At 37.2% G+C, this 21,924-nt stretch overlaps 3 protein-coding genes and 1 long non-coding RNA gene across 5 annotated transcripts; 2 read left to right on the forward strand and 2 right to left on the reverse strand.

The window, feature by feature from the left end:
- Positions 1–245: 245 nt before the first annotated feature.
- Positions 246–5,134, forward strand: LOC147872244 (uncharacterized). Its single transcript, XM_087358054.1, has 2 exons — positions 246–395; positions 2,338–5,134. The coding sequence occupies exons 1-2, from the start codon at positions 378–380 to the stop codon at positions 2,665–2,667; spliced, it is 348 nt and encodes a 115-aa protein (XP_087214180.1). The 5' UTR covers positions 246–377; the 3' UTR covers positions 2,668–5,134.
- A 1,975-nt stretch (positions 5,135–7,109) lies between these two features.
- On the reverse strand, positions 7,110–16,696 carry LOC110827376 (uncharacterized). Of its 2 annotated transcripts, XR_002542303.2 has the most exons (3): positions 16,232–16,365; positions 12,901–13,182; positions 7,110–7,124 (listed from the first exon to the last, which is right to left on the reverse strand). It is a non-coding gene; the product is annotated as an uncharacterized LOC110827376 (long non-coding RNA). The 2 variants fall into 2 exon arrangements; XR_002542301.2 differs by lacking the exon at positions 7,110–7,124 and having other exon boundaries at positions 11,818–13,182; positions 16,232–16,696.
- LOC110827356 (uncharacterized) lies at positions 8,435–10,214 on the forward strand. The gene is made up of 2 exons (XM_022058960.2): positions 8,435–8,583; positions 9,354–10,214. Exons 1-2 carry the CDS (start codon positions 8,569–8,571, stop codon positions 10,059–10,061), a joined length of 723 nt encoding a protein of 240 aa, XP_021914652.1. The 5' UTR covers positions 8,435–8,568; the 3' UTR covers positions 10,062–10,214.
- Positions 16,697–17,298: 602 nt separating the features above from the next.
- Positions 17,299–21,696, reverse strand: LOC110827360 (uncharacterized). Its single transcript, XM_022058964.2, has 2 exons — positions 21,584–21,696; positions 17,299–20,066 (listed from the first exon to the last, which is right to left on the reverse strand). The coding sequence occupies exons 1-2, from the start codon at positions 21,659–21,661 to the stop codon at positions 19,692–19,694; spliced, it is 453 nt and encodes a 150-aa protein (XP_021914656.1). The 5' UTR covers positions 21,662–21,696; the 3' UTR covers positions 17,299–19,691.
- Between the last annotated feature and the right edge of the window lie 228 nt (positions 21,697–21,924).

Below are 21,924 nucleotides of genomic sequence, written 5' to 3' on the forward strand. Positions count from 1 at the left end.
ATGAATGAATCATAGTGGCAGTGACTGTATAATCAGTAATACAGAAGCGTCTTAAAATTAAACCAATGACTAATATAATTAACACGACTAAAGTGTGAGCGCTTCTGAGGCGATTCTGTTAAATATAAACACGTAAGATTTTCGAGGAAGTTTTGGAAATAATTTTCTCGTAAATATGAATTCTGTCATTTCCGGACGTCACATCCTTGCATCATCAGAGGCAACGATTTTCTCTGTATAAATACCGCCGCTTCAGTTTTTAATGTTCAGTTGATTTCAGTGCTTTGTTCCGGACATTTTGTGTTCCTCTTCGATACAACGTTGTTTAATACTGAAATAATATTCACTTAAAGAAAGTTCAACATATTATAAACACCATGATCACATCTTATACGGTGAGTATTTTATTTTCTTAAGCATTTTAGAATTTGCATATAATGTGAAAGGAAATATGTAGTCAACTGTGGAGTATAAATATTTATTCCAGTGCCTTCTTTAGATATATGCTTATCTCATTGGCCTTTAGGTTAATGTATTGCAGACACATAATTTATTATATATATAAAAACCCATATTGCAATATGCTGTAGAGTCACAAACTAATTTTATTGTATTTTGTTAATTGCATGCCATATGGAACATATTTCGAATATACATTGTGTATAGTGTGGTCTATATTTTATATTATGTACAATTATTTTGCATTCATGTTCTTTTTTACAAAGCCAGATTTTGATTTTAGCTTCGTGAAAAGTTAGGATTATAATGGTTCTGATATGATGGAAAATTAAACTCGCTTGTAACAACTTTCGTTTAAACCTTTAATACTGAATTTTATTGTTATTCCTTCTGTAGGCTAGTGCAGGAAAATGAATAGGCTGAGAGTAGGACCGACGGACGGATGAATATAAATTCACTCCGCTCAAAGCGCGCATAAATCAAATATTAGGCCTGCCATCCTTGTCTATGAAAATGTAGAAAACTGTGTGGGATTATGTTCTGTAGAGTCCTACTGTTGCTTTTAATAACCATGCTTTTGGTGTTGTATAAGTATGAGATTCTGCTAGGGAGACGTTCATTTTCTAATGCGAAATTTCGCTATTCATATCACTACGAAAACATTAGATAGAGTGGTGAGAAAGTGATAAAATATTCAATCCATAATGTCATTTTCATACTGTAATATTTATTTAATAATTAACAGGATGATGATGGAGGAGTAAGTGCCTCCGACACTTCGATCAATAGCTACTACACTCGTATGCAGTGTAACATCCCATAAGACAGCCATTTTAAATAGTGACTTAGTCAGTTACTGAATCAATTAGGTAGATATTTAAGTGGTTCTTCTTTTCCACATGGCAGGTGTGAATTTATTATTTTTGTCCACTTCGCATTTTGACGTTTTTTACAGATCGGGGTAATTTAATTTTGAGATCTGTTCAAGACCATGATCATGATCTTCGTATTAATAAATATGTTCTAAGACGTTCAGTATTCGAGAGAAAACGGAGAGTAAGGTTCCATTTAAATGTTTACGATCGTTTCAGGAAAGTAAACAGACTGTGACGTACGAATTGAATTTTGTTTGCGTCCTTGACAGACTTTTGCAAGTTACAAATGTTCACATTACTAGAACTGTCCAGATGTTTCTCTCGTAGTCCGTGATGTAATGGAAATTTAAGGCAGTGACTTATCAGAAAACTGCAACAGATACAGTGCTATTATTACTAAGAGAAAGTAATTTTTCTGTTTTTGTTCTAGAACGTCTGTATAACAAAGAGGTTTCTTTAAGAATGTATTGATAAATATGTAAAATATTACATTTTAAAACTTAACTTTCATTCTTACAGCTTTAAGAATGGTTTTATAATGACACTTTACGTTGCTTATGATCAAGTAATTACACGTGACGGTGAGAATAATTACCAGAAATGTATGAGACACGAAATAAAACTAACGATTTTCGAGGGATGGTTGCAAGGCTTGAAATATTTGAGGAAACATATACTTACAAGACAACGCATTGAAATTGTAAGAATGCGCTTTACCTTGCGATATTGAAAACGTGATGTAAATTATAACAGAAAATACGAGCGTTTAATTGTACAAGGGTATCATTATGAGAACGAAGAGGACTGTGGATTTCTAAATTGTCTAGGGTCATGACAGTAACACGTTTACTGTATGGAAACTTGGATGATGAAGGATACAAATAAAAGTAGACTCCAAAGAGGTAAAATTCCGTTTATAAGTGCGGTAGGATACAGTAGAACATATACTGGTAATTGAGGATCTATATATGTAGTCTGCATAATATTATTCCTGTCTCTTCAGTTGGTAGGACTACTTTGCCTTGCGCTGATGGCCTCAGTCTTCTCTCTGCCAACTCCGTTGTCTGGTGGTTCTATTATCGGCTCTGCTGAACCTGAATACAACGTCTCCTCAACAGAAGTATCCAGCGCGGGAAATGAACCTGATACCACTGAAGACGCAGACAAACCAGTCGTTCCTGATGACGACGATATGGAAACAGCAGAGGTTATAGTGTTCAGACCATTGTTCAGTTATAAACGGGTTCAGGCGGAGAGACGTCGCAGGCTCAACGAGACACGCCGTCAGCATGCGAATTATCCGTATTATCCGTATTATCCATACCGTCAGTAAGAAATGGTCTGCAAATCCATCGACCTGCTACAGTCCTTGTTCCGATAGCAACATTGAAAGAACGTTCATCGATTGGAATCTATGACGTCATTACAGGATGCAGAATGACTCTACGGACTTTTCTTTATTGATTGATAAGCGAGAAAAATTTTCTGTGCCAAATAATTATGTTGTATAAAGCACATAAATATGAAATATTATTTGGGACTGCCCTCTAAATAAGTAAATGAATATTTTCTTTAAATCATTAAAACTATTTTTTGAAAAAATTAATCTTTTGCTCGTATGGTAACTTATATTTAATATTTAAGTAGTAAATATCATTTTCACAAATTAAAAGTGCATGATAATTTTAAATAACAAATATCAAAGAAGTGCTCAGACGCTAGGCTGAGACACAAGAAACGTGCTTTATCACCCGAGGGTTGCCTAACAAGTATTTTGCTTAAAAAGATCCTCAGAATAGAGTTTGTTCTTGTTATACTGCGTTCCGTATATGGTCATACCTGTTAATAACGGAAACTCAATGGACTTGAATACTTTTCCGTTTTACGAAAGTTTCATTTTAACATGTGCGTTGTTTCTGAGCAGTTTACATCTTCATCTTTCTTTCTGCTTTCTATAGTTTTCCCTGTACCTGATTAAAATATTCTGCGCATATTGTTTCCAAGTTAGGACGTAATTCTTTCGATCTTGTGACTGCATTTTTACTTTAACATACATTCCAACAAGGAAGAACAGTATTATGTGAGCAGAAGACCAAAAATTATATGTACAGTTTGTCCCGAAAATATGTATACACATTATAATACGGAATATTAATCTTGTGTACACAACTTTTTGGGACAGTGTGTATATTACATGTATGTATTTATTTAAATAGGCTGTTCTTTCGTTACATAAGCTCAGTATTAAACACCTGAGTACGTGCTCAGTTGTGTTGAAACATCTTATTGCTTGCAGTACAAATGACCAAACTCACGTCTGCACCGAACCTAGTTTTTGTGACTTGTCAATAAGCACGCGTCATTCTGGCCTTGTTATTGATGAACACACAGGGTTCAGGCACATTAGCAATAATCTGTGTTCCAGAAACTTCTGATAAACGTTTAGCAAAGATGCGAGAGGTCATATTGTCTTTTGTCATTGCCACGTGCAAATTCTTAAATTTATATTAACGAAGTTCAGTCAGAACGAGTTACTATCGGATTTAGAATTTTTTTACAACACAGAAAACTGAATACACTCATATTTAACATACTTCAAATATGTTGCAATATGTGATCGTGACGTAGATGGGCAGCTGGACGCTGGTTTCTCAAAGCAGAGACCCCGGTTCAATCCCGAGTGACTTTAAGTGTGGCCCTGGAGTGGGGTTTTCCTGCTAGTTTTTAGAATTTTCTGATGCTAATTCAGCATCTACATTACCCCATACTTATTTATCACTGTCCCGCCAGGTGGACGTTAGCCCTGACCAAGCAGCACATTATCACATAAGTGGTCTTAAGTTACGGACTAGTAAAGGCATTTTGTGTTGTTTTAAATAAGTATTGAATTGGTATCAAAATGTTCATACACTTTGAGATACATTATAAATAGGGAATCTCTTGATTAGATGGATAACGACCGACCTGTACCATGGAGTAGGTTTGTCTGTCTTTGTGTTAGTGAGCTGAAAGTGATATTATATAGAGTAATGTAGAATCCTTGTATGTATTTTAATATTGTGAGTGATTTTAATTGGTGCTCTGACTTCGTATAATTAAATAGTTTATAAGTCGCTGTATAAAAAGTAGCAGGGTTTGTCGATGGTAATCTTATTGTGAGGCCTCGTAGGTGGTTACCAAAGTTTTGAAGGAAAATCCTACTCCGTTTTCAGGGTAGATATTAAATATATACTCAGTATGATCCTTCGAAATATTTGTAACCACCTACAAGCTTACTTGGCGTAATAAGCCAGAAGACCCAATCTGTTTTTATGACCGAGAGTATATAACATCTCAGCAAGGATTTGGTGTCAGAATTAAATAACCCAGCAAGAATTCTGGATTTGAGAACTGAGATACCGAATATATGACTAGCATCATCACGTCTTAAACATGACGACAAAGATAGTTCACAAATCGAGAATCAAAGATGTAGGACGTTGTAATTGTTGTTAGCTAAGGTTATTTTTACTCGGTCATTAAATTCTAGGGCGTTAGAGTACCATATCAATGTTTTGTGTGATTCGAAACAAGTGAGATAAAGGATTAATGTTGAAAATTACTTTCTTTCTTTGGGAAAGCACCCCTGTTGTAATTTATTTTTGTAATAAACTTACGTCAGTAACATTTTTGGACATTGTTGCTATAATTTATTATATTATTGTATATGTTATAGATTAATGTATAATTTGATGGAATGTTTTATGCTTTTGTTCCACAGTTCGTTGTATGTCCAAATAAAGATGTACTTGCCATATTTATTTTATATTTGTCTTATTTAACGACACTTCAGTTGCTTAGATTTTATAGCGCCGAATGGGAAGAATGATAAGTGATTAATGAATTGGAAATGACGTGGAAGGAAGCGGCTGTGGCTTATTTGAGGCCCTGTCCCTGAGGTTACCTCGAGGGACGGAAGAAGATCACAAAAAATACTTCAGTCAGGATTACTTGTGTCAGGGGTAAGATCTGAACCCAGGATTTTCCGAATACATGACTAGAACCATTTGATCTCGACTTTCGAAGGCGATGGGTGGAATGTGTAGGGATATGTTTTTCTTCCCCACCGCGTCCACATTGGCTCTGTACTTCCCAGGTTCTTATCTTGCGAGTGCCGTAGATTCTTTCCCAGAAAGGCGACTGGAGTGTGAATCTGACCATTTATCTCGTTCTAGTTCGCAGGTTAAGGATACATCGAAGTTTATCTTCGCCCTCCCACTCGCTTGTGCTTCAGTTCAGGAATAAATTTGTTCTAATTTGAACTCAGATGTTAATGCCAATTCACTTAAAATATTTGACTGTGCCCCCGCTTTAGAGATTCCCACGTAGTGCTTGGATTTAGCAGACGTTGACATGAAACCACTGTAGTGACTTTCGTTTGTTTACCATCATATTTCTGCCAATTACGCACTTCGCAAAAATTTGGCTAGCAAACAAGATGAATCACTTTCATATCAATACTGCATATTATGTGCTATTTGGCACTTTCGCTGAATAATAAAAGCAAACTTTGGAACATGAGCTGGAACGTTCCAGGTGTTTCACTTGCTAATAGGGAGCATAATGTAGTGAAGAAACACTAATTTACTTTCTTCGATAGAGTAGTGCCGAGCACAGAGTTCAGTGGCTGTTAACCCTGCTTGAGACCAACTTTAGGCAACTTATCCAAACAAATTTGTAACGTAGTTTGTGCAAGCAACTATTTTCGGGGGTGCACATGCTATTTTTGTGTAACACTAAGCATTTCGTCTTTGAATTATAATAATTGTTGTAAACGGGATACGACAGCGGAAATAAATCACAAGTAATGTAACTGCTATAGCGACTGACCTCATACAATATAGCCCAAAGGTGTACCAGCGCGAATTTCAATTTCCACTCTACACATTGTTCAAAGTTATTTACGTATAGAGTTAACACCCTTACTGTTCATTTAAATGATATCAATTTTAATATTATTCTCTCTTATGTCTTCCAAGTGTAAGTATTTTTTGCCCTCTTCCCGGGCTACCTGTCATAATTTTACGACTCGAAAAACGAGCACATGTTATTGATCTGTGTGTCTTCCAAATATACCTTCAAGCATCTTATTCTAAAGCAGTTTCACTTTGTCTTCTTCAGAAAAGATGGTCCACGTTTCATGATCATATAAGACGAGTAGGAAAATGTTATGCCATATTATTATATCCGTAACAGTTTCGAGTGTGTGATAAAAACACTAGCAATATTTAAAACTGTGTGATATCACCGAGACTCTTGGGGGAGGTGTGGATCAAATGACAGCAGTTTTCGGTGCCACACAGCGAGAAGATGCCTTGCTCAGCACAGTTCAGCCAACGTAACCGATATGAATGTTTGACACAAGACCTTTTGAATATATAGCAGCGTACCTGTTACTTAAGCGAGATAAATAATGCAATAATAATAATAATAATAATAATCTATCCGCAAGGAGTCCTATTACACGTCTGAATGATTTAAAATTTGAGAACTGTATAGGTCGTAGGGGCTAATACGTAAAAAACTGAAAGCGAGGAATAATGGTAGCGGTGGTGATATCTATGATGATGATGATGATGATGATGATGAAAACGGCGATCAAGAGCGTCTAAAAACATATTTACTTACAGCATTGTAAACTGAGTAGACAAAACTGCGTATACATTTTTCACGTAAGCAATGAATACGTCTGTCTGAACAGCACTGCAGTGAATGTAACACCCAGACTCGCTGCTCGGACTCCTGGAGGCTCTGTAAGAATGATGATGACATCACAAAAACATGAGTTGGTGAAACCAGTAGGCGTAAATTGATCTAAACATATCGCACCCCAGCTACTACCAACATGTAATTGCAGCAAAGGTTTCTTTGTCACAGAGGAGAAAATAATATTGACTTCATCTTATTAACGATTTTGAGTCTTACTTCCCATCATGGATTTTTGACTTCATGTTATAAATGCACACGTACCTTGATAAGAATCTGTTATTTTATGTGGATCTCTCATATTAAAGGAATATCATAAATTTGGGGTGTTTGGGACCACAGGATAACATTTTGATCTAAGAGATAAAGTGAAAGTAGGCTGGAGAAAATTACATTATAAATAACTTTAAATCTATTATGATAATCGTGTAGTACGCATGTGGACATGAGATGTGCATACAAAGTTGTAATCATAAACCCTCAAAGAAAGAGATCACTCTGGAGACCTACATGTTGATTGGAGGATAATATTCAAACGTGTCTTGAAGAAATAGGGTGTGAAGATATAAACTGGATTCAGCTGGCTCAGAGTATAGTTCATTCTCGCATTTATGAAAATGGTAATGAACGTCCTGGTTGCATAATAGGTGAAGAGTTTCTCGGTCAGCTGAGTGACTGTCAGTTTACCAGGAAGTAGTTTGCTCCATGGAGTTAGTTAAGACACGTGTGTGTTTCAGGTACATGCACCAGCTTATCAGAAGAATGACAGAAGTCGTCAAATTGTCTCGCCTAGTTTCAGAGTTAATATTTGTTCATTCGAAGTCTCTGTTGACAACCCCGAGCCGTTACAGGTGTTAACAACTTTCTTGGCATGTGACAGAAAGCTGATCAGTTTAGTCATCTAACATATGAACGTGCAGTGGTAAAAACCCGACGTTGCGGTTTGATAAAACCATCCTACGATTTAAAATGTAATTCAATGTCAAAATTTTTCGGGTATAAACACTTCAACGTCATTCAGTATTTAGGTTTGTTTCGATAAAAGCGTGATACAAAATGAGGATTAATACGTTCGAACAATTTACGCAATCTTTGAACGAGTTTTCTCGAAAAACAAATGCGTAATATTGAAACTACTTACTGGAAAACACGGCGTTACAGCATGCTGTGACGAATCACTACTCCAGATTATATGAAGAAGGCAAGCTTCCGCTTATGTGGCTAACAATTAGCACTTACTTGATCCAATGTACTTGAAATATGTCTCTTGGATTACGACACGTCGAGGAGGTGTTAATGTGTTACGTAGTACTAATATGAGACGTGGGAACGCTGAGTATAAATACTGGCAGGTACACCAGGTGAGTATCAGAGCTCAGTTTGAAGCTGACTGCATCTTAAAGAAGAAGAGTTACTCCGGTGATAGCTACGAGACCACAATATCCACAAGCAAGACTGCCATTCAGAATTTGCGTTTTCAACCAAAAGCATGGAGAAATACTCGGTAAGTACGTGTTTCAGTCGAAGAAAATTTCTAGAGGTTTACATTTTTCTGAATTACCGAATAAATACTTTGAAAAGAAACATTTTTGTTGGCTGAATGTTAATTTCTTCTCAGATTTTACTGGTTTTAAGACGCGGATTAATTGGACATGTTAAGTCGAAATAGTTGTCTTCTTTGATGCCGCTCTGTTTAGTCTGGCGCATGTAGACCGACGTTTCAGAGGTATTTACTGCATCCACAACTAGGATGAGGTGATGACAGTAAGCCCCTCTGAAATGTCGGTCGATATCTACCAGACAACACGGCACGCAACATCCCAGAAGACTGCAAACTTCATACTCGTCACCTTAAGAACCTGATATCTCATCATATTGTAAGCCACAGCCAATTTTAATTACTGATAGACGACACTTGAGACAATAGTTTAAAAGTTAAAGTTCGTTATTTTCCAGTGATTTAAAATATTCTATAAACCGCACCAGGTGAATAAAAATGTAATATTGGTATAGCTTGAGAGTATTTATGAATCACCTGCTAAAATTTTACAATTTTGTAAAATTATTATAACAAATCGAAATAATTTCAATTTAAAAAGTTTCGTTTAGTTGAAGTGTTCAGAATGTCACCATGAATGTATGTTTCCAGATATGAATATACTGACGCGGACAGCCGACAAGGGGTGGTGTGCTACAAAATGCCACAAATCTCTTCGGGTCTACGTGGATTCTTCGGCACGTTTGACGTTACTAACAACCTCTTTTGCGTTCCAGGTTTTCGTTGTGTTAATGCTGATCTGTGGCGCTCTCACGATGCCCTCAAGCCGACCAGGCACTGAACAGATGTCCGCGGCGGAGTCTGTACAGAATGTGGCATCTCTGAACAGAGTGACGGGAGAAAGTGTACCCGAAGAAGAGAAAATCGACGTCCTTGTTGAAGTCCTAAGACTCTCTCGTCCTCTGCCATCTGCCAGGAATTACAGATCAATTGCGGCTGTACCCCAGGAAAGCAAAATATCTGCTTCAGACCTAAGAGCCAAGGAAGACTCCGTGTTAGTAGAAGATATACTGGGCGGGAAGAAGGCGGTGGTCATGGTAGAAATTTTCAGAACACCCGATAACGCCGATGTTAAAACCGCAGGCAGGAAACAGCGTTCTTCCGATGACACTACTTCATCTGAAATAGAAGAATCGACAACCGCTAGTGGCATTTCTGCAGGAAGTGAAACTTCAGATAAAAAATCTGAAGACTCGTCATCAGACACACTTCAAGGTCAGAAAGGACCAACAGGGGCAAAGAGGCAAACCCGCAGTTATGTCGCCGACGACCGCATTGTGAATGAAGAAGGTGATGATGATGACATGTCAGTTGCTGAAACAATTATCTTTAGACCACTCTTCAGCTACAGGCAGGACAGCGCTTCAAGACGGAGGTCCTTCAGGGACGTGTCCGGAATCCAACCTGAATACGACTATTATTAAGCACAAGCAAAACCCTAGGGACATGTTACGCTCAATAATATCAACAAAACATTATTTTTGTATTTAATGGATTTTATACTGTTATTTATTTTTGTACGACCATTTATTTTGTACCATTAGGTTGAGAAATAAAGTTACATTTTGTAGAAAATATATCCGCATTCTTTATGGTAAATCACTTCACTTCACAATTTTACTTAAATCCAATCAAAATAAAATAAAGGTCGTCATATTGGCAAATGTGAAGTAAGGTACTTAATCTGATACGAAGTTGCATAATTCAAATAAAACTGCAACGGCCTCGCTGGGCACGATGTTGTATCGACAAAGAAGTTTGCGGTGTTGATGATCGTACATTTCACCACCCAGCTTACACCTCACATTGATATCACGTATATGTGTGTATTGTTTGCAGTACTTCAGTTTACAGATCCATTACCCTTACTCAACCCATAGAAATTCCCTTGTATCATTACATATTTCTATTCGTATCCGTATATATTTATCAATTTTCTGTACATTGCATAAATATAGTAAAAATTAATATTATTTTAAACTACAAATTAAAGGTGCATTTAAGTGTTGATCATTGGGACAGAGAGAAGGAGAATAACTGTGGGGCACCAAATTACGAATAAATAAGAGAGGCAATGAACGTGGGAAAATTCTGTACACGTGTGTGTGTGTGTGTGTGTGTGTGTGTGTGTATATATATATATATATATATATATATATATATACTTATATACTGTTACCGTCATCACAGCCTTGTTTTTGTCACAATTATGATCATATACTGCGTTTCGGTCTCAAGTGGCCACAGTCAGAAACATCTCTTGGTACTAAAAGCTCTTGTGACTCAGTTGCAATTTACAGATGTTGGATGTAGAGTAATAATGCATCAGATGATGGTTTCATGAGACCGAAACAATAGTGCGTGCATGATAATAATTGTAATAAAATGAAGACTGTAGTAACTGTAATGCCACGCGCGCGTGTGTTGTTACTCATGACACACCATGACGCAATCCTTGAAATTTGTGGAAAAATATTATAGAACATAAAGTGTGGGCATACATTAGAGTTGTACGGACATGCTCAAAGGACGATCTGTGGTTGTGGTTACCTGGGAGGAACGAACCTGGAAATGTCTAAGGTCGCAGTAATGATGCGAACGTCTTTCGTCTGGCAGAATAACTAGGATTATGTGACAATGGCAAATGTCTGCATAAAACTAAGTAAGTAGTAAGCAATATTTTCCCTTACAGTAACAACAGAAGGCGCATTAAACTCTGTCTGATACTGTGTCAGATTTAGTTGAACATATTACAGTAAATAAAAAATCAACTGATTTTGCAAGCTTGTAAATGTTTATATTAATGTACCTAAGAGCGAACTATGTCAGGAATTAAATACGTTTTTAAAAATAAAACTTTACTCTAGCGTTTGATTTTGTCCAACAATTAAGAAAATGTGATAAAATTAAATGAAATTTTAAGTTGTTACGGCTGTGGCAATAATGATGTTGTTGTTCTTGGTTATTGCGTCGTGTAGACTCGTCGGTAGATGCCAGATTTTCGGTGAAACATAGTTCATCTTCAGCCCTGAAGAAGGAGGGAGTATGATTCTCCGATCGATAAATATAAAAATATAAGAATATATTGTAGTGCAATGTACCTGTATGGATATATAAGCCCTACATATCACGTAATGATGTAGGAGGTTGGGAAATTCTGCTGCGAACACAAATCACCTGTCACTTTTCATTCATATATTTAACGTGAATGTCTTCTCCTATTTCACAAATTAAGTGTTGATAACTCTCATCAAAACATGAATCTGAAATGATTTCTCATGCCTAAAATTTAGAACAAGAGGAATCACGTAATCAGTTTTGTTATAAATAGTATATTTGTGTATGTTCATAATGGAAACATTTCATATTCTTGATAGATTCTCATGTGACTGATTTGCCGTGACTAATTACCAACACAGTGTTTCCCACTAAGGAACTGATAATTAAGCGCTAATTGTGAACTGGCCACAGTAAATAACTCACGTGCTAAAAATAACGATTGTACACTATCAAGAATTAAACTTCATAACTTGCTCTTCAAGGTCACCATATAATAAAACTCAGCGCAATTTTTAAAACCTTTCTCTTTTTTCCAGATTTTCTTCTTCGTCTTCTTTATGACAGGGGCCAAACCTACTCCGATCCAACAAAAGTAAGTGGGTTATCTGTGCGCAGTTTATTTATACTTTCAATGTAGTTTAATGTCTGTTCTCTCAAAGCCAGTTAGGTAATAATTAATATACTTTCCTTTGTAACACAAATATAATGAATTGATGTGGGTTTTAACAACCGGAAGATTCTATAATAACAATGTAGACCACATGGTCTGAGTTTCTTGTTTTTTGCTATAGAACGCGCATTCTTAGTGGAGTGTCTCCGAGATATAAACATCTGACGCAAAATTATGTTTTACAGTAACTCAACACTACACGGATATATGTTATTATTATTTATTATGTTAAGTGTGCATTCCCCCTCCATTCCGTATTGTTTGTTTGTATGTTTATTTCGTGTTTCTTAGAAATATTTAATATTTTGTCACCGGTATATATTTTATTTGAACAGAATCAGTCCAGGAGCTAGGAGTCTGTTACCAGCGTTTGACAGATACAGTGAATCTAATCTAATTTTGCTTTCGATTTTTTATCGAAACACACCTGGAACTTTAGCATGGAAAGTGTTTAATGTTGTGTGTTTTCACAATTTAATTAGTACAGTAACATTAAATGTCAGTTATTGTTAATGTTAGGGCACTTTACGTACATGATTAAGTGTAGAAAATAAACAAACGGCCATTTCGTCTCATGTATTGTACTGTATATGAGGTCAATACGAATATAACTGTAAGTTGATTCCGTAGGTGCACCAGGGGTAGGTACAAGGATATGGCTCGGCATTGTGTGCTGTATCATCCCAGTAGTTATAATTAGATATGCCGTAGTGACCTCTGCCGTATCCCCGGCCGTAGCTCCAGTATGTCAGCTCATTGTTCCATGCCGCGACGCAGGACACCAGCAGCAGGCCATGCAGAAGTGTAGCCTTCAACTGTGAACATCAGAAACGAATCGAAATTAAAACCAGACGCCCTGGTACACAGCTGTCGAAAGATATGAAGACAATCAGAAAATTATATTTTCTTATAGAGCCGGGGGGAAGGGTGTTCTTGACTAGTTGGGCGACTGTTAGCTTCTCAAGACAGACTCTTCTCCGCGGAGTTAGTTACGAGCAGGTTGGTGCACCAGCGTGTTCTAGACCAGCGATTCTGAATCAGGGGTTCTGTGGGGTGCCTGAGGTATATTTCATACGCTGTAAAACACTGAAAATATAGATTTGATATAAAATGAATATGTCTCGGAATGAGTGGTTGTGTTCAGGGCGCGGTCGCATCCGTTCAGAACGCCTGTTAAACTCGGTTTGTCCGACCGTCTGTACGCATTCAACAACTCGTAAACGGCTGAAAATACTTTCATAAAAGTTGATATTGGACAGTTCTGCTAAATTTTATCAACACACTGTAGCTTCATTCAAAATCGGAGAACAATAACAGGAACGTTGCTTGAAGACTTGAGTTTCTGCGCTCCGAAGTGTGACTAGAGTTGGGTTGGGGGGGGGGGGGGGGGGGGGAGGTGTTTCTTACCCAAAGAAAGACACGACCATTCACGAAAATTGCTGTGCTATATCTTAAAAGTGAAACTCTCTTAACAAAACCTACATATTTTTGCAAACGTTTCAGCAAATTAGAGGAAAATACATCTACAGATCGCACATGACTCCAGACAAACCCCGTGCTTATGCGGCAACTTCTCCGACATCCCTATGTTGCAGGTTAGACTAGACGTCGGTTTGCAGGCGCGTTATTAATGAGATAAGAAGCACGTGATATCTATTCTATTTTCTCAGTTGTCGCTGCATCATCTGCGGACATTATGTAGATTATGGTGATAAATGAAAGGAAGATTATGGGGGTTGCATTGAGAAGAATGTGAGAACAATTCTTATCAAATCAGCAAGAAAAGTTTTTCATATACACATACTTCTTTATAAATACATTCCCAAGTCTATAAAACAATTTCTGCATTATTGAGTTTTTCTTCCCGCACATATTGCACGAAGAGAAAGTGTATAAGAGGGTTACTTAACGGATTTCAATTAAATTTAGTATTAGAGTCCCCTACTTATGGTTTTTGGCGTATGTAACGTTATCTCCTCCTTGGCCCAGTATAACCCCTGCTTTACACGAAGCTCAAATCGAAGTTTGATGCTCTTCTTTAAAACGTCTTATCTTCAAAAATAGTTGTACATGGCATAAATGTATCTTTTAGTAAGCTCAGTATAGTTTGTTTGGAATAGTTTTTGATATTGCTAATATTTAACTGAACAGTTTTTAGTTCAGTGGAATATGATTAACTTTGTACAGTATATTTTTATCCACAATAATCTAATAATAATACCAGTGGGATAATGCAAAGTTGTAAAGAACGCATTTGTAAAATGCGCGTTCTCCACTGGATTACATTTTTTCACCCGTTTCTCTACTATATGCTTACTCAACAGTAACAAATATCTGATTTAGACTTTTGAATTTCACCTATTCATGATTTTGGTGAAGTTGAATTTGTCGAAATTGTAGTTCTAACACGATTTCTATGGTTGTAATTATTACGTATTGTTCTTGTAACGGATCTACACGTATCGTAGGAAAAAAAAATACTTTGCTTTGCTTGCGTTCCTTAAAACCACAAGCTCTGATCACCATGATGTGTGTTTGTTTAAATATCGCATTCAATACACGCCATGTTGCTCCTGCAATATCCTTGAATACTGAACTATTTATCACCTATACTCGGTCCTCTCTGCGTAGATCACAAAGCTAACAATGCTTGCAAAGTTCGTACTAACGCTCATTTGAGAGCGTATAGAGTGCAGCTTGCGTTTCTCATTTGAACAAATTTAAGACTTCTAACAAACTAGATTTAAAATTAATCCTGGAAATTCAGAGTGAAATCGGTGTAACCGTCTTCATTTGATGAAGTTTACGTAAAAAATCAAATTATACAATGAATTCAGTAGCTAGCCTCTGAACCGCACTTAGTATGAAGATGGCGAAGCAAACACCTCAATTAATGTTTGTAATATTTCACTGGGCTGTCAATATTTAAACATTAAATTTGCACAGTAGCTTGTGCGTAACTTGTGATGTATGTTAAAAAATGTGTTTGCGTTCCCACAGACATAAGGTTTCAAGCTTTAGATTGTTTCTCCATCTACAAAAATCTGCATGTTGTGATATTTATATTTAGGCATAAGACATATTATGAATTGATCTGATTTGTATAGGTCAAATGGTATTTTTGAAGCAGTAAAACAATGGATGTGCATGCAAGGCGTTGGTGGAACCATTTCGAAACAAACTACTTGGTGTACCGAGAAGCAGGTGGAGGTTGGGGGGGGGGGGGGGGGTATGCCTACAGACAGCTAACATGGGATGTAAATGGAACTGATTCAGGAACATTGACTTTCGTATTAGAGCTCTTGATCCTTTTGGTTTAAATATTGGATTAGTTTGTCATTTGTTTGGTTGATTAACTTAAGATCGCCTGTGTAATGGAATGATCGTTCCAATGGTTTTGTAAGTGTGTAAATTAAGTTTATAAACATATTATTCGACTGGGAAGCTATCCGCGTTCCTTACGACAGGAACGTGTCTTTAACACAGTATGTTGTATGTAAGATAATTTATTACTGGCATCTCGTAACATTTGGAATTCTCCTGTACCCTATCTTATTACAAATAACACCCCTTCCCATTCTTTTGTTAACTAAAGAAGCCTTGTGTCAGAATATTTCTATGGTTACGTATAATTTATTTTGTTAAACAATCTCATAATAGCTAGCTTTAAATTTTGAGAGGTGGTGAAAAACGTTTACTTTTAAACGTTAGGTGGGTAGTGTTGCTTAGTGACGTATCTCGTGCGTGAAATGTAGGAGATGCGTATAGTAAGAAACCTAAAATACATTGCCGTCCGTGCAGTTGCATTTGAAGGCTCAATCCATGTTGTTCTTGTAGATTTATTCTCAAGGCAGATTTACTTACCATTGCAGCGCTAATTACACGGTGTGGACCAACAGTTGAGATACGTTCAGGCTGTGTTGCAGACCAGGGCAAACTGCACGAACGCTCAATCTGTATAACTCCTGTGTCCCATCAGGAACATTACTCACCCGTTGTGGTCTTGTTTACGATTCGTGGTTGGCCTTGTCGTAAGGAATTGATTACTGTCATTTTACTATTTAGTCAGTGTACGGGTTGAGATGAAAATTTTCCTTTGACTCGTATTCAGGCTTAGAAACATGACAAATTGAACTTCGTGTTTTCCGCCTCTAGCTAACCAGTACTGCGTTCTGCATCCAATACTAAAACTGACGCATAATGAATATTTTCCGTAAAAAATGTATATCTGTAATGAACGAACATCAAACCCAGTGAGGTATGAAACATAGCAGAAGCATCCACATTTGTGTGTGTGCGCGTGTATGTATGTGTGTGTATGTATGTATATGTATATATACATACATACATATGTAATAACAAAAATTAACAAAAGAATGGACAAGGAGATTAAGATGGTTAGGTCACTTAACACATATGGATAAAAGTAAAAATAATATCCCATTATTGGAGCCTGCTTAATTCGAGTTGCATTATCATGCTTGTTTTCCCATGGTCCGTTTTGAATATGATATTTCTTATTCCAATTTCCCCTTGATTTGCTCTTATTATGATTTTCTATTCAGAACTCTATGTATGTTGTTTGTTTCACTCAGTCCATTTCAGCTTCAATAATTTATGTGTCGAATAATAAAATAAACCCTTGGACTTTCCGTTTTTTAAACTTTCTCCTCTGTAAACTGTATTCATGGAAATTTAATCAGTCTTTTTTGTCATAAGAGACCAGTATTCACTCCCAGTTCAGAAATAATTGTCTGCATTGATAAAATCTAAAAACCTGCTGTTTTTTAACCAGTACTGAACACATTTTTCAAACTTGTACAATGATGATCTACAGTGTTCAATGTGCTGTGTTTGGAGGATACTGTGAGTATATATTTTTAAAGTTCTGTGGGATTGCTGAACTAAAGATAAAGTGAAGAGAAGCACAATACAGTTTATAAAAATAGTTTATATTAGGCCCAAGTACTTATAAATTGTAATACTTACAACATTGTCACATACCTTTATATAAAGTATAACATAAATACAATAATTTCGATAATCCCATTGCTTCAGATTACAGAGGCTATTCTATCACATGTTGAGTATTAATAGGTACTGAAACATCGTAGACAGCTAAATCAGGCCTACAAATTCTCTTATCTGGGAACCCAAATCCATACAATACATCTAAGTCTAACCAAGGTTTTCTGATATCAAGGACTTTAAACCTTTGAGAATTAAAATGTTCATTGCCTGTTTGGGCTGGTATTTATGTAAACGTATTTGTTCCCTGCTGATCCTTATTTTGTACTTGTAGTGTAATAATGGACAACAGGATAACGTATTTTGTAAAACGTAAATATATAGAAGTTCCTGTACCTAAACCACTCAGTGAAGGTATATAATGCATATAGGGAGAGTGGAGGTGAAGCTCCACCCATTCTTAAGCTGGGCAATAGATGGCCAGTCTTATCATCCAGCCACTTTACTCCTTGGAAGGAAGTATCCTGTACGCATTGGACAGGTGAGCGACAGAGCCGGTTCGGACGTGGTGGCGAAGAGAAAACTCCCTGCCCCTTCCGGAAATTGAACCCCGGTCAACCTTTGCCGTCCTATCATGCTTCTCCATGGCTTTGTGTTTCGAGCTGCATTTTCTGTTGTGCACTTTCGGTTCAATATTGGACCAATACAATGCTGAGAACTTCTTGTTTTCATAGTCCATTTTCGTTTTTCTCTTCTGTCATTACTCCTTCATTACAGTCTCTGTGTTAATTTTTTTTAATTATATGCCCAGAGTAAATAAAATGAGTGATGTTATATAACACTGTAAAGAATTAAACATGAGTCAGTGATGTAATAAGTTAGATTGGTACCCCTCAGAGAACACTAAACTTTGTTGTCCCATTGATCGACATCAAGTCGATAATAAACACTGTTTGTGTAGTCATCATGAAATATTCTTCTAGCATTAAATTTAAATGTTTCACATTACTATTGCTGTCACCGTGTAGCTATTAAAACAAAGCAATGTGTTTATTGGATTATTTTACAACTTAATATAAAAAGGATTAAAGATGCTGGAAACGTTTGTTGCCTGAGGTTTTCTTTTTTGCCTAATTCACTTGAAGAAGAGTTCTTCTTGAGAAGCCAATAGTACGCTTAAGCAGTCAATAAATTAACCGCCTTTTATGGAACCCGAAGGTTAATGACCGTGTTTACAAGAGACCGCCACAGGTCACTGTCCTGAACCAAATTCATTTTAATATAACCCTCCATTTGCACCTAGGTCTTCCGAGTGCAGACATGTTTTATATCCCTTCTGCATTCTACATGTCCCACCCATCCTCTATTATTTGATCACCCTAATAAAATCTGGCGAGGAGTAAAAACTAAGGTGCTCCTAAATGTGCCAGCCTCCGTCACTCTTAGGCCCAGACGCTCTCTTAAGCACTCCGTTCCCAAATACCCTGAATCTGTGTTCTTTCCTTAACGTGAGAGACCCGATTTCACACCCTCGCAGAATCTGCCTACCTGCCTACTTTAATTTTTGTAGAGTATGTTGCCAAGCACGATTATAATTGCTACGAATAATAATTTTAGTTTTTATTATACACAATCGAGATCGGGGCCCTCAAAACTGTATTAAAAACAACAACATTAATACATGCATTCTAGTACGAGGAAACCAACTACTTTTCATTTTTCTGTTTATGGTTATTGATCCATTTGTTACATACGTTACTTAAGATAATCGATAGTTAGGACAGTGGTTAAGATTGACTTGTGAATGACAGGAGAATTGACTAATCACAAAATAATGTGGCCTTTTGCAACTTTTATCTACATAAATATATTGGAGAACCTCAAAAAAGAGTGCTTCCTTAAATATTTGGATATAAATATTTTCGTAAAAGTTGCTGATCACGTAGACTATGTTATTGTCTCTTGATATTTAAATCTTTCTTCTGTGGGCAGTAAAAACCAGCACTGAGTGAGTTAATTGGAACGTCATAATGCCATAAAATTAGAATCAAGGCTTCAGTATCAATCTGGATTTAAATGTTGTTTAAATGTATCATTTACAGCGTTCATCCTCACAGATAGTGCATTGTAGTACTTTCAAAGCACACGAAGTACGTAATATATTTTATCTTGAGTCCGAACTCCGGTGTTGTCAATCTCCACGCTGCAACAATGCAGTCAGCTCCATATCGATCGGTTTCGGAATAAGAAAAATACCCGGTATCACGTAAATGTGTACGTTTTCTTCACATTCTTTATAAATTTCCATTCAATGGCATCTGTTTCTTGCTGTAAATTCTTCCATTTTTGCAATATGTTACCAATAGTAACCATAAAAATAAGGATATCTTCTACCATAGTCATAACCCCTCCAACCCCTGTATCCATTCCACCCCCCTCCCCAACGTCGCCAGGAATATGGACGATATCCCCAGAATCTATGTTCATCCGTCGTCAAGTCATCCTTTGCTTGGTTTAGTTGTGTCTCTCCTCTGTCCACCAACTGCCGTTCTTCCACATCAGGCAGGTAGCTGGTGTCCAGCGGAGCTTGCTGTCTGTCCGTGTTCCAGGTCTGAGGAGACCTCACCTCCTCCAGGGTCTGTTTTGGTTCCTCAAGTCTTGTCCCAGACTGAGGAGGACTGGGCTGTCCCGAACATGTGCACAGCAAGGCAGCGCATGCTACGAACGCGTACTGAAACAATCATAAAACGTTAATTTGGGTGGTCGGTGTTTATGTGTTTAGAAGTTAATTATCATCCAGAATTCTTGCTCCGGAGGCAGAGGCAGTCAGAGAATGTAAACTAGTAAATAATTAGTCTGCCGTAATTTATGATGGGCGGACCTAACAGAGGACCGAATGGAAGAGGAGAATTGAGGAGGCCATGGACCGAATACGGACCGGAGAGCCATAGAAGAAGAAGAATTTATGGTGGGTCGGACCTGTGACCAAAGAGAACAGAGCGGTTGATACAATAACTATCCAGGAAACCAAGGCCGAAACAACAAAGTTTTACGTTTAGTCTGATCGTGGAGGAAGCAAGTATCAACGCTATTGGAGGGGTGACTTCCGAACATGCATTTGCACTGAAGCGTCACTACAGTTGTAGGCGAGACGCTTCACGGGTTCCGTTGAAAAACAACTTCACCAGATGAAGACAAGAAGAAAGAATAAAGAGGGAAAGACATAACATTGAAATAATAATGCAGTAACAAGGAAGTTAAAAAGATTTTAAGGTATAAGAAATTACGGAAGCATCAGGTGAAAGAAAAATGTGTTGTAAAATTGGATTTGACATCAAATTTATGTTTTTACATTTTCCGTGTTTTTTTTAATCATGACAGATATACACTGTCTTGAAAAGTTCAATGTGGTCTTAAGAAATGTTGGGCACTGGCCTCACTCTTTCTTCACAGATAACAGTATTTCGAGAAGAGTAAATTATGCTGTGCCGTTTGCAACAGCGCCAACATCTACATATTTGCCATGTGTTTCTCGCAGTTGCACTTTCTGTGATACCCTTTATGCTGGCTACGTTGATTTCATCGTCTTTCCATCCGAACACTGCCGTAGAGTAATTAAATAATTAAATTATCTTGTCATCTGACTCTGATTCTTTATTGTTACTGAACTTAATTTACACAATTCTTTCGACACGTGCACTTGTTGTGTCGTATACCAAAACATGAGCAATATGACGGAAATTCTTGTCCTTTTGCACAGACGAACAATGAAATTTTCTAAAACTTTAGTCAGAGTTGACGTATAAATGCATTAAATAAAAAAAATAGATTCTTAGGGCGGAAAAATGGCCGAATTTTTAAAACTTATTAGCTGCGTCGGATCTGACCAAAATTAACTATAATGAAAACATGTGATCATTACCTAAGCTCCATTTAATAAGTCGGCACAATTTTTAATACATACACGAAGTCCTTGCTCTTGAGTTTTGGCGATGTTAGCAGGAGAATTTGTAAATGATAAATCATGAGGTACAGAGTTACCTAAGTTTATTAATACGCTCCATTGCCATACCAAATTGAAATTTACAGTAACCAAATAATTGAAGACAAGATATTAAAAGCGAAGTAGCTCTACGAAATTAACTTCAGTTTCCCGGTATATACATTTAAAGGAATGGGACGATTTGACAGACCTGGACACAGATAAAATCTCATTAAATAGCGTACGTCTGATGAAGTATCACTCACCATTGTCGTCGCCATGCCCTGCTGCCTCTCGCCGCGCCTGTTTGCCACACATTGCCTGTCTTTTGGAACCTGCCTCATATATAAGGGTTTAATGGTATTACAAAGGAGCCGCCCCCCGCCCCCCTCAGCAGACAAAAAAATCAAGAAGCAGAGTCGATGACCGCGCGTAGAGGTCAAGGGTAGACAGCAGGAGATTCTTCGGTGTTTTCCTGTTCTACCTCCATCTCTTTCTTTTTTACTTCTTACGCTGTTTCTCTCAGCCAGCACCGAAACCTGAGGAATTGTATTTGCATTCTCTGTCCACACCATGTCTATGTGGGAAGCATGCAAAGTGCATGTTT

This window comes from Zootermopsis nevadensis, unplaced genomic scaffold, assembly GCF_977971745.1.
Source record: "Zootermopsis nevadensis isolate Lab colony 2312 unplaced genomic scaffold, Znev_1.0 Znev_ptg000029l, whole genome shotgun sequence".
Classification (NCBI taxonomy): Eukaryota; Metazoa; Arthropoda; class Insecta; order Blattodea; family Termopsidae; genus Zootermopsis; species Zootermopsis nevadensis.

What these genes read in the sequence shown, in the direction of transcription:
- LOC110827360 (XM_022058964.2), bottom strand. Translation starts at nt 21,661, where the DNA reads ATGAGGCAGGTTCCAAAAGACAGGCAATGTGTGGCAAACAGGCGCGGC. An exon ending in AGGGCATGGCGACGACAATG is followed by an intron (nt 20,067 to 21,583) that starts GTGAGTGATACT and finishes TGATTGTTTCAG; the next exon opens with TACGCGTTCGTAGCATGCGC.